This window comes from Chiloscyllium punctatum, chromosome 16 (genome assembly GCF_047496795.1).
Source record: "Chiloscyllium punctatum isolate Juve2018m chromosome 16, sChiPun1.3, whole genome shotgun sequence".
NCBI classification, from domain to species: domain Eukaryota; kingdom Metazoa; phylum Chordata; class Chondrichthyes; order Orectolobiformes; family Hemiscylliidae; genus Chiloscyllium; species Chiloscyllium punctatum.
The window spans coordinates 18337077-18354017 of NC_092754.1; the positions used below are offsets into that span (position 1 = coordinate 18337077).

The window sequence follows — 16941 nt, forward strand, 5'->3', positions numbered from 1 at the left end:
TTTCATGTCTCTCTGAACCTGTGAATCGCCAACTTTAATAACAATACACCATTCATATATGAATATGCAGTAACTTAATTTAGGTTTTATTACCTTCCCTTTTTCTCTGACCTCACCAAATACATAATACCTAACAGATAGCCCCTCCTCAGTAATGAAAGAGAAAAAACACAAATGCTGGAACTGCACAGAAGAGGTGAAGAGCCTTACTCAAAACAATAATCTATCTTTTCTTTGCAAAGAGTGTCCCGAAGCATTTTCTGTTTTCATCTCGCACTGGAAAAATTTTTAAATCATAAATGGAAGCTTTTTGGTTGAGTCGTAAATTTTCACCATATATACAATTCACTGAAAATTATTCCCCACTGAACAATTTTATTATGTAACAAAAAAAATGATAGTCTTTAGGATATCATTAACTTCAGTGAGCATGGCTAAAACCAAAAATGAAACTCCATTTTGCTCTTATGAATATGTTGGGGAAAATGCCCTGGGAAAACTGAAGGCTGCAAGAGATTGTCTCGACAGTTTGAGCTCCCACTAATACAGAAACCGTTCTGCAAATAGCTTTCCCTCGATACATTAGATAATTACCACAATTACCAAACCTTGACCTTCTTTTAGGATTAAGCTTCTTTTGATGTCACATTTCATTTTGTACAAATGTCAGTGCTTTATAATTCCTGACCATTTGCTTTAATGTGAAGCAAACAAAAGCTCAAGGATGGATCCAAGCAGAAATTGGTTTCTCCAATCTCTGCTGGCAAATAATCTAATGTAAAAATTGCTGGATCTCTCATGATATTGGTCACAACGGATTGCAAAATATGATGAAAGTTAAACACAAACTCCACAGAGAAGAGAAATCAGAGGCAGTAGATAGGCGCGGAACTTGGAAAAATTGTGATAGAGACACAATAGGGTAGATATTCAGATTCCTGCAAAGTTTTGTGCAAAGCAGCTGGTCACACTTCAGGTGTAAATGAAAGCAATGTAACTTAACTGACTGCAAAAAAAAGAGCTGCATTCCCAAAAGGGAAGTGAATGTACAAATATCTGGGACAAAAGTAAGATATAGTAACAAAACTCACAGCTCAAAACCAAACCAAGCGTGCAAATAAAACAAAACAAACTACAATAAATTCAAAAATTACTCACAAATCACCCTCTAGCCCTTTCTATTTACATCCTACTTTCAACAACTGTCTAGCAATCTAGAATATCTTTTGTGTAATGGTGGCAACACTTCTATATTGCAAATCTCATATAATCCAGGATGACTAGCCTTTATAATAATATTTAAGTGGAATACCATATTTTGGTGACAGGTTTTACTGTTGCTAAGAACTCACAGGATTGAGATTATAGACAGAGTTGTCAGAAGCAATTTTAACACATTTACAATCTAATTCGCAGCATTCATGATTTCTAGCTCAATTAAAAATTGCAGCTAATATGCATTTAAACATTTTTATTAGCATCTTGTGAAATTTAAACATATCTTATAAAATATGTCACACATTACTGTATGAATAGAAAAGATTTAGGCTGAGAGACACAACAGGTCATTTGTGACTCAGCATTGGGGTGGGTTGGCACTGCATTAACTCCTTAATAAATTGTGCCTGAATTGCATCACGTATTTTGGATTTCTTTTCTCAATTTTAATCTTTGTGCCATTTTATTTTCTACTCAAATTGCTGATTAAAGACTAGGATCTCAAACCATTACTGATTAAGTGACCAGTCTGGTTAACATTACACTTGTTAGCAGTTGTGCTAATCCAGTGATCTCACTTCAATGTTTGTAGAAAAAATTGTAATACATTGTGCATTTACTAGATATGTCTTTTATAAAAAAGCAAAGTTCAGAACACTAAATAAGTAGCTCAACCATGGGAATAGTTACGAATTATTGTGATATGCCTACATTGTTCACAGAAAAATATACATTAGGGAAGGTTGTGGTACAGTGTTAATGTCAATGGATTCATAACCTAGAGGCACAAGCTACTGCTTTGTCAACATGAATTCCTATCCCACCGTAGCAGCTGATGGAATTTAAGTTCAAAATAATTTATCTAGAATTAAATCTTCTGTCAATAATGATGACCATGAAACCCAATCATAGCTGGTTGTTAAAAACACATATATTTCACTAATGTCCTTTAAAGAAAAAAGTCTGTTGTCCTTATGTGATCTGGCCTACGCATTACTTCAGTCCGACAGCAATGTAGTTTACTCTCAAAAGCCCCCTAAAATAGTCTAGCAAGTTACTTAGTTAGAGCGCAATTTGGGATGGGAATAAAAAATGGCCCTGTTGACCATGCCCACATCTCATGAAGGGGTAAATACTTGTATGAAGTGAAATTAGGTAATTCTTCTCTCCCTAAGTTATTAGACTGGGAAATAATTAACCTCATGTTAAAAAGAGAGATTTCCTTGGTCAGTACATGATTTCCAATTGATATGATTGCAAAGGTCAATGTACCTACTTGCCAGCTGCATAAACTTCCGCTGTATCAAAGAGGTTTATTCCATTTTCATAGGCCAAAGTCATCAGCTGTTCAGCCATCTGAAACAAAACGGAAAATATCTGATGTAAATAAAACATGTAGCTTACTTTTAGAGCGAGCAAAAGTTGCACTCAATGTGTTACTTAAAATTATCATTTTTCTTTCTTTTCCCTTCAATTCCCAACATGTACAAGTGGCACATGAGAGATTGGAGGCAGATTGTAGCTGAGCCTGGAGCTGTTTGTTGTCCTTTGCCCCAAGGTTAAAAAGCAGAATGAAAGAAGGGTTCAGAACTTTATAATTATAGCTGTTCAAAGACCAAAAATGTTTTGTGTGAAAGAGTTCCTTGATAATCAGTTCCAAGCTAACCTTCAGTGTTTCTGTATGTTATAAGGATAACAATAAAACCATTAGCACCACTTCAGGCATAACAAGGTTCAATGACTTTCCCATTATCATCAGCTCGGGTTTGCAGATGGAAGGTTTGTGCCCATCATTTTGCTGTGTTTGCAGTGCCCTGTAATTATAGGTATGCAAGTCACAAGAGTAATGGTTGGCTTTGCCACTAGAAATTTATGGAAATATCCATATCTTGGCTGCTTGCACATTCTGTGGCCAATAGCAGCCATTTAAATACAGCAAGAGTCCATTTTAAAAATAAACAACTGCAAATCACATTTAAAAACAAATTTACAATCTTTCCTCATATTTTGTTGGTATGAACTTTTCTGGCCATTGGGGAAGAAATTAATTCAATTTCATTTTCTTTAAAACACGTTTGCTTGCAGGAAGATAGTAGCAAGGGGTTGTACATTCATGCTCTCATTCAACCTTGATAGTCCAACACACGACTACTGGCGCAAAAAGTTCACTGCTGCATTCAGTGGCTTTACAAATGGGACATGGTGTCAACAATGACTTTGTTCTTCCTGCAAGGCAAGGCAAGTGATTTTTTTCCTGAGGTTAAAAGACTGCAGATTCAAACTCCAAGTTTAGCAATTTTATATTTGCTGCTTTACAGTTTTCCAGAAATTGTCAAAAACATTCTGGTCTGTGTATAGTAGGATGCTTTGAGACCCTTGGAAATCAGATTTCAAAGTACTGAAGGCCATGATAACCTTCTCAAACAAGTAGTACATTTTCTGGTGCGTACAATTTAATGCTTGATTTCAATACCACCTTCTTGCAGCAAGATGGCTCTTACTCCCTCAGTCACTGGCCACTGTAACATTTTTACTGAGGTCTGGGCCAAATAGAATGGGCTTGGTCACCAGAATTTCTTTCAATTTAATAAAGAGAGATTTTTGGCACTCTCTCTCCACACCATTATGATTTTCTTTCTGGTGCTGCACATTATCAAGGCATCCAGGAACGCACCAGGAGCGTTCAGACAAGCTATGACTTGGGTTGTTAGTTTCTGAAATGGTGCTGGCGCATTTTGGTTTCTATTACAGTTAATCTTATACTGGCATAAGTCATCTGGGATAATAAAGCTGAGATTTCTCTTGCTCTGGAGATCATGGGACATGACAGAATCCTTTTAAAAGGTCAATTTTGTTGTGTAGGGCGATGGCCTACCTGTTCCATATACTTCTTAAGTGTGTGAATTAGGAATGGAGGTTATCCTCATCATTTATGATCTAGTAGTAAACATTGAGGTATTGATGGTGCTCAAGTGTTTTTAATTCACTGGTGGATGTTCTCCCATGTCCACATCATGAGGTGTCAATGGGGTACACCTTGGCACATTCTTACAGTATCTTCAAATTTCCTGAGCAGGGTGGCCTTTGCCCTTTAGAAAGGGTGCGTATGAGTATGGGTGTTTCAGATTCTGTAGTCTGATAGCCTGGCAGCCAAAGCTTTGACTGGGAAGCCCCCATCCCTTTTTTTCCACCCAGCTCCTCCTGCCTGCCCGCAGACTTGGCCATCTTCCGATAGACACTCATCAGTTGACTGACTTGGCATTTTCAGGGTGGCTAACCTTCCCTGTTCTGTTTCCTTGGTGAGGGGTGCATTCCCAACCTGCCCCATTTTGTTTGGGCTGCTACTGCTTTCCGATGGCTCACCAGCTCCTGCTGCATTGCTGTGAAGTTCATTAACCAGATGATGCATTTGCTGGTTTAACAGGGAACTTAATGCTTTTCCCTTACAGGTCAGGAATAAATAAGAATGGCCAGCTAGCAGGGGTGTGGGTTTTGTTCTCTCTAAAATTTTCTGCCTGTTGCTAGACCATTCTCTGTCCCTACTCTATGATTATTTTTGGGGACATGCTCACTTACAGGTAAACCAGTTTCAGCAGTTCTGCTCCATAGCTTTTCAAATGAGTTAAGCAGCTTCCTCACCAGCTCAGGGATACTTGGCATCCTTTTAGGTTTGCCTCCAAATTTGAAAGAGTTTAGGTAGTTGGATCTCCTGCCATCTAGCAGAGGTCCTTTTCTTTTAAATCTAGGCAGGTAGCTTTTTTCCCCCTCCCACTGTGGATCTGTTTGAAGACTTCCATGGTTTCTCTTTAAATGCAGAATGTTGGTTTTGGATAGTCAGATCTGCTATGCATCCAACAGAAGTCAAGGCTTCCTTCCTTTTAAATTTGCCCATCAGATGTGGGAATTTTCCTTGCTTGTGTTTTTCCCTGGTGAGAAAGATTCTGCTAGTCACATTTTGACTAAATCCTGTTCAACCTTTGCTAGTCCCAGCCTTTTTACTTCCCGCTGGCTCAAATTAGTAGTATGTTGGATGTCTGAAAATTATCCACATCACTTGCAATGCCGTTTAGCCAGATACAAGCATAATCTTGCTTATGGGGTATTGAATTCCTCAAGTTAGTTACTATGGGATAGGCTGGCCTTTATAATGCCCCATACAGAATATGGCACACATGGGGATGGTCATTTACCACTAATGCTTCTTGTAGTATCATCCAATTTTTGCCTTGATCTGAGGCTTGCAGTAAGGTTGGTTGAAATTCAGTAAGGGGAAATGCAGAAACTGATTTGTTTAGGTTACTTGTAAAATTGGTGGCATTCAGTTTACCACTTATGCTTGGCACTGCACAACTATTACGGCTGAGCCATGGACTGAATGTCTGCTTGATTGAATCTTTATTTGTCTTACTGAAATGGATTTGAATTTAGATTCTTCTATATAAATGTCTAATTGGACATTTTGGTATACATATGTACTTATGTAAATAGCTGATGTAACAATTGGAAATTGACTTTTACTATGCTCTCAGCAATGCATTCTTGATTAAGACACAAAGGTCTGATGCAAAAGATGCCTTCCCTTTCAGTGTATTAGGCAATGGTACAGTGCTGCAACATCAGAAGTATACTCCAATGCATCGCACATGGGGGTATCTTTGATTTCTCAGCACTTGGTTTCTCAAATTGCTGACTCGCTGTCAATTTCAGATAGAACCTCGAGGCATTTTTCTTAGTATGTCTTCAACAAACATTGGTACTAAGTTAGCCTGGAGCAGTGTTTTTTAGAGCAGTAAGACTGCTATTTTCTGGGTTAATACATAATTAGGGTGCAAAGATGGCCTTTAGTAGAGTGATGTGCTTTTCCTGTCAGATGTGGGAGATTAGGGAGAATTTCCATGTTACTGATGATCATGTCTGCAGGAAATGTGTTTGGTTGTGAATCCTATTGGATCACATCAATTGGTTGGACCAGCAGTTGGAGGCAATGAGGAATTTACAAAAGCCAGAGGGTGTGATGGATGGCAGCTGTAGGAAAAGAGAAAAATCACAGATACAGTCAGGTAGATGGCTTGCTGCCAGGAAAGATAGGAGAGGGAGGCAGGTCGTGCAGGAGTCTCATGTGGTTATCCCCTTATCAAATAAATATATGGTTTTGGAAAATGTAGGGGTTGGACGGACTCTCAGGGAAATGTAGCACAGACTGTCAGGCTTCTGGTATCGAGACTGGTCTCAGTTCCAAGCAATAATTGCAATAGGGGACATTCTAGTCAGAGGCATATACAGATGTTTCTGTGACCGACGGTGAGAAATCAGAATGGTGTGTTGCCTCCCTGGTGTCAGGATCAAGGATATCTCAGACAAGGGGCAGAATATTTTCAAAAGGGGAGAGGAACCAGCAGTAGGTCATTGTACAGATTGAAACTAATGACATAGGAAGGGAAAAGAATGAGATTCTGAGGAGACAATATAGGAAGTTAGGCAGCAATTTAAAAATGAGGTCTTCTAGGCGTTTGGTAAGCTTTCCTTTATTGGTCGGTGCACTGAGTACAGGGGTTGGGAGGTTATGTTGCGACTATATAACACATTGATTAGGCCACTTTTGGAATATTGCATACATTTCTGGTCTCTCTGCTATAGGAAGGATGGTGCAAAACTTGAAAGGGTTCAGCAAAAAGATTTACAAGGATGATGCCAGGGCTGGAGAGTTCGAGATACAGGGAAACACTGAATAGGCTGGGGCTATTTTCTCTGGAGGATTGGAGGCTGAGGGGTGACCTTACAGAGGTTTATAAAATCATGAGGGGCATGAATAGGATAAATAGACCTGGGGGTCTTTTCCCCAGGGCGAGAGTCAAAAACTAGAGGGCATAGACAATAGACAATAGGTGCAGGAGTAGGCCATTCAGCCCTTCGAGCCTGCACCGCCATTCAATATGATCATGGCTGATCATTCCTAATCAGTATCCTCTTCCTGCCTTATCTCCATAACCCTTGACTCCACTATCTTTGAGAACTCTATTCAACTCTTTCTTAAATGAATCCAGAGACTGGGTCTCCACTGCCCTCTGGGGCAGAGCATTCCACACACCCACCACTCTCTGGGTGAAGAAGGTTCTCCTCAGCTCTGTCCTAAATGGTCTACCCAGTATTTTTAAGCTGTGTCCTCTGGTTCGGCACTCACCCATCAGCGGAAACATGTTTCCTGCCTCCAGAGTGTCCAATCCTTTCATAATCTTATATATCTCAATCAGATCCCCTCTCAGTCTTCTAAACTCAAGGGTATACAAGCCCAGTCGCTTCAGTCTTTCAGTGTAAGGTAATCCCGCCATTCCAGGAATTGACCTCGTAAACCTATGCTGCACTCCCTCAATAGCCAGAATGTCTTTCCTCAAATTTGGAGACCAGAACTGCACACAGAACTCCAGGTGTGGTCTCACCAGGGCCCTGTACAGCTGCAGAAGCACCTCTTTGCTTCTATACTCAATCCCTCTTGTTATGAAGGCCAGCATGCTATTAGCCCTCTTCACTACCTGCTGTACCTGCATGCTTGCCTTCATTGACTGGTGTACAAGAACACCCAGATCTCTCTGTACTGCCCCTTTACCTAAATTGATTCCATTGAGGTAGTAATCTGCCTTCCTATTTTTGCCACCAAAGTGGATAACCATACATTTATCCACATTAAATTGCATCTGCCCACTCATCTAACTTGTCCAGGTCACCCTGTAATCTCCTAACATCCTCATCACATTTCACCCTGCCACCCAGCTTTGAATCATCAGCAAATTTGCTAACGTTATTGCTGATACCATCTTCTATATCATTAACATATATTGTAAAAAGCTGCGGTCCCAGCACGGATCCCTGTCGTATCCCACTGGTCACTGCCTGCCATTCCGAAATGGAGCCGTTTATCACTACCCTTTGTTTCCTATCAGCCAACCAATTTTCAATCCAATCTAGTATTTTGCCCCCAATACCATGAGCCCTAGTTTTACTCACTAACCTCCTGTGTGGGACTTTATCAAAAGCTTTGTGAAAGTCCAGGTACACTACATCTACTGGATCTCCCTCGTTCATCTTTAGAGTTACATCCTCAAAAAATTCAGGAAGATTAGTCAAGCATGATTTCCCCTTCATAAACCCATGCTGACTCTGTCCTATCCTGTTACTACTATCCAGATGTGCCGTAATTTCATCCTTTATAATAGACTCCTGCATCTTTCCCACCACTGAGGTCAGACTAACTGGTCTATAATTTCCTAGTTTAGGGTGAGAGGGGAAAGATTTAACAAGGGACCCAAGGGCAACTTTTTCACACAGAGGGGGTGCGTATGTAGAATGAGCTGCCAGAGGAAGTGGTAGAGGTTGGAACAATTACAACATTTAAAAGACATCTGGATGGATATATGATTTGGAAGGCTTGAGGGGGATATGGGGTGAATCCTGGCAAATGGTACTAGATTTACCTAGGATTGCTGGTGAACCTGGCTGAGTTGGATCATTTTCGTGTTGCATATCTCTATGTCTCTAAACTCCAGGTGACAACTGCAATTTAGTTAGCATACAAGTTCAATTCAAATAACTTATAAAATTTAAACTTGCATACCTCATCAGTGATCTGACCTCCAAAGGTAACCCATGTTCCTGTTGAAAAGATAAAAGTTAAGGACTTTATTTTCTGTTTTCAGCTGCTAAGAAAGCTAAATGTTAGAACAAAACAGAAGAAATATTCAATTCAACTGTAATTAAGGAGATTTAGCTATCGACTCAGCAGTTTACATTAACAAAAATCTATAAGCAAATGTCTTTCTTATTCAGCATCTATTATTTTAAAGGTCATCAGACAGCAGAGGAAAATTTACTTCGCATTATCAAAAATATACCAATTTACCATTGCCTGTTGCACAAGCCAAATCAATAAAACAGCAATCAATATTAAATAATTTAAGACTTAGTAGCATGGCAAGGCATTAAACAATGCAATGCTATTTTCTGATCTACCCAAAGTTATTAAATATTAAAAGGACACAGATAAAGCAAACTCACACTGATAATTTAAAGAACATCCAGAAAACAGGACTGGTGTGGATAAAGGTAAATTGATAAAAATCATGTTGACATAACTACTGGGAAAACTCCTTTTGCAAAGAACAGTAATTGGAATAATCTTATCCTCCATTACATTTTTAAATAAGTGGTGGAGTTATTAAAAATTTGTGATGGGACAGTTAATTATGTTGGACAAATGGGCTTCAGTGAACCAAATGATTACTTTTATAAAATAAAGAGCTACTATAATATGACTTTTATGAATTACTTTTTAGAATTTGTACAATAAAAGTAACACTAACTGCAAGAGAGAAATGTATAATGAAACAAATTAATTGTAATTAGCTCGTGTATGATGCCTTCTTTTTACCTAGGCCAAGGCAGGAGACCCTCAGTCCCGATTTTCCAAGATTTCTATTTGAAGATACAAAGAAATAATAGAATTAGAATCATTTAATTCAAAACAACAATATTTTCTCAGAAATACCATTGAAAGACAACTGGAGTTTTCATCCAACTTCTTCCTTCAAGCTCGACCTTGCTGCTGTACCATTTTAAGATTGTTAGTCAATTATAGAGATAAACTTACTGACACTATTCATGTTAGGTTTTGGGAAACTGTATTACATACAACACATTAATGTTTTGAAAGATATACCATTATACATTTACACCATTTTTTAAAACCTGACAATGAATCTTGGAAGTACCTTCTATATTTCTATTGGTGAAATCATCACATAATTTACTCCGGATTTTTAAATTTTATGACTTTGTGACTTATCCTCAGATTTATCACTAATGATTCAAACTAAGTTTTGCCTACTTATTTTCTTATAAGGAGCACATTGCACCGAATCAATTTTCGGCAGGAGACTGATTTTGAAGACCATTTCAACTTAAGAAAATGGTTTTGCACATTGGAACAGCCCACTGAAAATATTGAAAAAACAACTTAGAACAGCACAGTTCTTGGCTATAGGTCATGAGTCCTGATTTCAGAATAGAGTATGTGGTTCCAATTAAGGCCAATTGAAACTCAACCTTCCTGTAAGATAAAAACAGGCACAGATTCAAAATAATAAAAAAAAACTTCAGGACCCTCATCAAGTTTCTGAATAAAGGAATGGACTTCTTACATATCGAGAGTTCCTTATAGTAATATTGTGCCTACATCAGTGATTGATGGCGAAAACTACACGCACTCTGGAGAGCTGGATTAGACAGGATACTTACGATAATTTGTCACCTTTTCTTCAAGATAACGATGAACAGAGGAGTGCTGGACTCTTATTAAAGGCCAAATGATAACCCACCTAGCTCTCCATTACACCAACTCTAAACCCCTCCACTGCCTAATTTTGCCATGCTGTTCACCAGATTCCAGTACTAGATACGTAGAAATTTTCTCTGGTTAGATGTTTGGAAGATTGAAGCCATTGCATTCTGTCCTTCTGGCAAACTACTCTGCCACTGATTCCATTTCTTACTTCATCCACAATCCTTGACTGAACAGGGGAATTCACAGCATTAGTTTCGAACTTACAGACACAGGCATGAGCCAACAAACACATTTATCCTCTGAAGACTACCCACAACCATCCTTACAAGATCTCTCAACTCCATGCCTCCTTAAGCTATCAGCTGCTGAAACACACAGCAATGCTATAACCTCGAGGATAAATTATTCCAATGCTTTCCTAGTCAGCCTTTAGTCTTCTCCCTACATATACCTGGAATGACATTAAAGCTTTGCTGCCTCTAACCTACTTTGCACCAATTCTTGTACACATAACACTCCTGTGCTCTGTTGACCATAATTAGTTTAGCACATCACAATTTTAAAATTCACAACCTGGTTCTCAAAATTCATTATGGCCTTGCCCCTCTTTACCTTAACTTGCTCAATTCCTACAAGCCTTTGCGATCTCTATAGTCTTCTAGTTCAACAATTCTCAAACTAGAGCACATAAGAATTGTTCAGGGATTCTGTGAATGTAGCAATGGCCTGAGGGATACCATAAAGATTGATGAAGTCTTGGCAGTCTGTTCATATGCTAGGGTTAATGCTGACAACTATGAGCAAACTGGTGACAACGTACTGCCCCTGAAGTCCATCCTCACCTACATCAGTGACCACACTTGTACTGAAAAATTTCAAATGCCCATGAACACACTATTAATGACTAAAATCATCCTCATTCAATCACTGCACAATACTATGCCAATAAGGCATTAAAAAATTGGGAATTTACATCTTCAAGGTTTTCTCTATAAAACCTAAATTGTTCACATGACAAGCAGAAAAATAAAACAAGATTTAGCTACAGCAGCTGAAACAATAGGAAAATATCTGCTTTGAAATATAAACCATCTAAAGATGGCTGGGTTCTTTGGAGTGGTTTGGAGTTATACTACAAATGGAGAATTCAATTTGGCATCTTTCATTTGGGTTTTCTAAGAGACCGCTACTTCTAGGTCAGTTATAGTAACTTACCCCTCTAATTTTTCACTTTCCTAACTGTTTTGCAATGGCCTTACACAGCATACAACTCCATCTGAGATATAGAACAAAAACGTAATATAGTCACCATATACCTGTACAACAAAGTCAGAGATGGATAAACCGCATACAGGTTTGCCAGTACCTATGGATTAACAGACAAACTGATGTTTCAAATACCTATCTTGTAATAGAATCATGGCCAAAGCTTCTAATTTTTTGATAAAGACCCAAATTGAAAATAGGAACTATAAAAGAAAACTGGTTCTCCCAATTGCTAAGGCAACTGAGACAAACAAATTGGAAATCAAAGCTTTAGGTTGTAACTTGAGACAGAGCCATTAGAACTTGGTAGAAGTTGAGTCATCCAGTTGTGCAGTACAAAGAAGCTAAAGTAGTCAGAGGCTAGATCCAGAAGCTGAGAATGAGCAGTCAGACAGTCATGGATTCATAGAATCATAGAGTCAAATAGCATGGAAACAGACCCTTCAGGCCAACTGGTACATGCCAACCGTATTCTCAAATTAGGAGAAAGTGAGGACTGCAGATGCTGGAGATCAGAGCTGAAAAATGTGTTGCTGGAAAAGCGCAGCAGGTCAGGCAGCATCCAATGAGCAGGAGAATTGACGTTTCGGGCATAAGCCCTTCTCAAATTAAACTAGTCCCACCTGCCTTGGCCTATATCCCGCCAAACATTTCTTATTCATGTACCCACCTAAATGTCTTGTAAATGTTGTAACTGTACCAGTATCCACCACTTCCTCTGGAAATTCATTTCACACTCTAAAATCATTATACTTCATGTCTTTTTTAAATCTTTCTCTTCTCGTCTGAAAAATATGCCCCCTACTCTTGAAATCCCCCACCCTAGGGGAAGACACTTGCCATTCACTTTATTTATACCCGTCATTATTTTATGAACCTCTATAAGGTAATCTCTCAACATACTCTGTTCCAGTGAAAAAAATTCCAATGTCTGTTCAGCCTCTCCTTTTAACTCAAACCCTCCATTCCTGACAACATCCTGGTAAATCTGTTCTGAACCCTCTACAGATTATTAATAATCTTTCTCACATCAGAGAGACCAGAACTGGACCACTGTACTTCAGAAAAGACCTCACTAACATCCTGTACAATGTCACCATAATGTTCCAACTGTTATACTCAAAAAGTCTGAGCAATGAAGGCAAACATGTTATGCGCCTTCTGAACCACCCTGTTTGTGATGCAAACTTCAAAAGAATTATGTACCTGAACTCCTAGGTGTCTCTGTTGTCCAACAGTAGGCAAAACCCTATTTTTAAGCCTTGTCTTTGTTTTACCAAAATGCAACATCTTGCACTTATCCAAATTAAACTCCACCTGCCACTCTTCAGCCCATCGACCCAATTAATCAAGATCTCATTGTAATCTTAGATAATCTTCTTCAATGTTGCTGCAGTTATTGTCTCCCTTGAAAATAACATTGGCATATCTACATCATCCAGACTGGTACGGAGGTTCTGCAAATTTGATTCATTTATGTTGGAGACCATACACATAGAACTTGGTTTGGTTGTGTATTGCTGCCAGCAGGGTCACAGATTGGAAGAGGAGGAACTAAAGTTCTTCATAAGACAGAAGTTTGAAAGACTTTATGCATGGGTTTGATGACATGTCAAGTAGACTGCAAGTCAACTCATGATGTCTTAGTTGTATCTGTCAATAAATGGAATTTAAAATTTATAAATCAAATGCAATTTGCCTGTTATTTCTGTAACTAACTGGTGATTAACTAAAATAGTACTTAGTGTTTGCTTCAACATTTACACAGTAAAATATTCTTTCAAAGCAAAGAATCTTGTGAATTCATTCTTTCTTTAAATAACTGGGATTTCAGATTCCTTCTAATTTTTAAAGAAAGCTTCTGGTCTCTACTGAGATCATTACAACCCTTTCTTAGAACTAAAAATGTGTGAAGTGAAGACAGATAAAAAGGGGGAGACATTTGTACAACACAAACACATTGAAACTATGAAGTTTCATTATTGCGGGGGAAGGGGAGGGGTTGTCAATATAAAATCAAAACAGGTTAGAAAATTAGTAACTTGAAGTTGGTGATCAAACCACAGACTTGCAGAATGCCTTAGAAAAGGATATGGTTTTACTCTGCACAAATACTGACTAATATGCTTGTTTAGCATTTTGCTTTTGTTTCTGACGCAACATTTGTAGTACTTTGATCTTTATAGTATTATTACATGTTTGCAAACAATAAATTGCCAGAAAACAACTTTGCAATACATTAAACAGAAATGCACAAACTTGAAATTATGAAGAGTAACTGCATCTAGAATTTCAGACCGACTTGGGTTTTCCAATAACATGTTATTCACACTTCTTCCCACAAAGATACATTTAGAATTTCACTTTTAATGAATATTTTAACATCTAATTATCCAGTTCTCAAAAAAACACTGGACCTAACAGATGCTGAATATTGTATAACAGATTTATAGTTTATAGGAGGACATGCATATTGGGTAATTTCTGGAGGCCCTTTTGAAGTTAATAGTATGCTATTGGCATTTGATGAACAATTTTCATACTGTTGAAAGGACACTTGCACAATAGAAAAGCAGTGAATTTCAGACAAATATTGTTAAACTTTAAACTGATCATATGCTTTTGGTTCTCAAAAAGGTCATACTATTTTCATTTAGAATCATTAACACATTTCTAACATTGGTCATTTACAGTCACAGATGTTTTCAAAGTCACCATAGCTGTCTTTAGAAATTTGTCATCAAAAACCTGCTAAAAACAAGCAAATTTATCACTATTCTGATAGAATAAACAAACAAATTTGAAATCAGACTAGCTTAATTGAAGCTCAGTTTGGTGAAAGTCAAAGACTTTAATCATGCTATGTAATATTTGGGATTATTTGCCGAGAAAAACAATTGTGTACCACAATAGGTGCTGGTGTAGCAAATACAAATTGGTTGGTCAAATGGTTTTTGATATCCCTGATTTCTCTCACCCATCAGCTACCTTAATATATACTCTTCTACACTGCTGGACTGGGAAATCAGAAGATTGGGAAAACTACAAAAACAGAGGACAACACAGAGAGAAATAAGGAAGGAGTGGATCAAATATGAAGGTAGGCTAGCCAGTAATATTAAAAATGATAATAAAAGTTTCTTTCATTAATTAAGAAGCAAACAAGAGGCAAAAGTAGACATTGGGCTGCTCCAAATTGATGCAGGAAGGCTAGTGTTGGACGATAAGAAATAGCTGAAGAATTTAAATACTTTGTGTCAGTCTTCACAGTGGAAGATATGAGTAATATCCCAACAATTAAAGAGAGTCGGGGCAGAGTTGAATATGGTAGCCATTATGAAACAAAGCGCTAGAATACCATAAAGTCTAAAAATTGATAAATCTCCTGGTCCCGATGAGCTACATCCTAGAGTTCTGAGGGAGGCGGCTGAGGAAATAGCAGAGGCTATTTCTTTCAAAAGTCACTGGAGTCAGGGAAAGTCCCAGATGATTGGAAAATTGCTGTTGTAACCCTCTTGTTCAAGAAAGGATCAAGACAAAAGATGAAAAATTATAGGCCGATTAGCCTAACCTTGGTCGTGGTAAAATCCTAGAATCCATCATTAGGGACGAGATTTCTAAATTCTTGAAAGTGCAGGGTCAGATTAGAACAAGTCAGCATGGATTTAGTAAGGGGTGGTCCTGCCTGACAAACCTGTTAGAATTCTTTGAAGAGGTAACAAGTAGGTTAGACCAGGCAAACCCAGAGGATGTTATCTATCTAGACTTCCAAAAGGCCTTTGATAAGGTGCCTCACGAGAGGCTGCTGAGTAAGGTGAGGGCCCAAGGTGTTCGAGGTGAGCTAATGGCATGAATTGAGGATTGGCTGTCTGACAGAAGTCAGAGAGTTGGGATAAAGGCTCTTTTTTTCGGAATGGCAGCTAATGACAAGTCGCATCCAACAGGGTTCAGTGTTGGGGCCGCAGCTGTTATCTTTATATATTAATGATCTGGATGAAGAGACTGAGAGCATGCTGGTGAAGTCCGCCGATGATACAAAGTTAGGTGGACAGGCAGGTAGTACTGAGGTGGTGGAGAGGCTGCAGAAAGATTTAGACAGTTTGGGAGAGTGGTCCAGGAATTGGCTGATGCAATTCTCTAAACAGTGAGAAAATTCATAAAATCAAAGTACAAAGGGATCTGGGAGCTCCAGTCCAGGATTCTCTAAAGGTTGAGTCTGTGATTAAGAAAGCGAATGTAATATTGTAATTTATCTCAAAAGGGTTGGAATATAAAAGCAGCGATGTGCTTCTGAGACCTTTTAAAGCTCTAGTTAAGCCCCAATTAGAATACTGTGTACAAGTTTGGGCCCAATTGGCACTGGAACGTGTCCAGCGGAGATTCACACAAATGATCCCTAGAATGGTAGGCCTAATATATGATGAACGGCTGAGGATCCTGGTATTATATTCACTAGAGTTTAGAAAGTTGAGGGGAGATCTAATAGAAACTTACATGATGATGCATGGCTTAGAAAGGGTGGACGCTGCAAAATTGTTTCTGTTAGGCGGGGAGACTAGGACCTGTGGGCACAGCCTTAGAATTAGTGGGGGCCAATTTAAAATGGAAATGAGGAGACATTTCTTCAGCCACAGAGTGGTGGGCCTGTGGAATTCATTGCTACTGAACGCAATGGATGCCGGGACGTTAAATGTCTCCAAGGCAGAGATTGACGAATCCTTAACCTCACAAGGAATTAAGGGCCACGGGGAGAGTGCGGGTAAGTGGAGTTGAATCACCCATGATTAAATGGCAGAATGGACTTGATAGGCCAAATGGCCTTATTTCCACTCCTATGTCTTATAGTCTTATCTTAAGTCACAGCCTAAAACTTCAAGGCCTAAACAGCAGGTGAAAATTGGATCAAGGAGTGCATGTTTAAAAGTTGGCAATATAAATGCAAAGTCTTCTTGTTTTTATTTTTGTTGTAAACCCCTATATAGATATTTAAAATTGAAACTGCCGATAAAACTTCTTGCACTACAACTACATCCTTTCTTGAGTGCAAATATTGCAACTTCTCTTATGGCTGGATGGTATAAGTACATGTCTACAAAGTTAACATGGCAGATCCTGATATTATA

The 16941-nt window shown here is 38.6% G+C and overlaps 1 protein-coding gene across 11 annotated transcripts in view; it reads right to left on the reverse strand.

Annotated features, from left to right (window-relative positions):
* Positions 1-16941, reverse strand: part of kcnab2a (potassium voltage-gated channel subfamily A regulatory beta subunit 2a) — a 268478-nt gene that overhangs the window by 65109 nt on the left and 186428 nt on the right. For all 11 annotated transcript variants that reach the window (XM_072586348.1, XM_072586346.1, XM_072586347.1 and 8 more), the window contains 3 exons: positions 9641-9684; positions 8828-8865; positions 2495-2574 (listed from right to left, as the gene is read on the reverse strand). In XM_072586348.1, coding sequence (XP_072442449.1) covers positions 2495-2574; positions 8828-8865; positions 9641-9684 — 162 coding nt within the window. The remainder of the gene's footprint in view (positions 1-2494; positions 2575-8827; positions 8866-9640; positions 9685-16941) is intronic.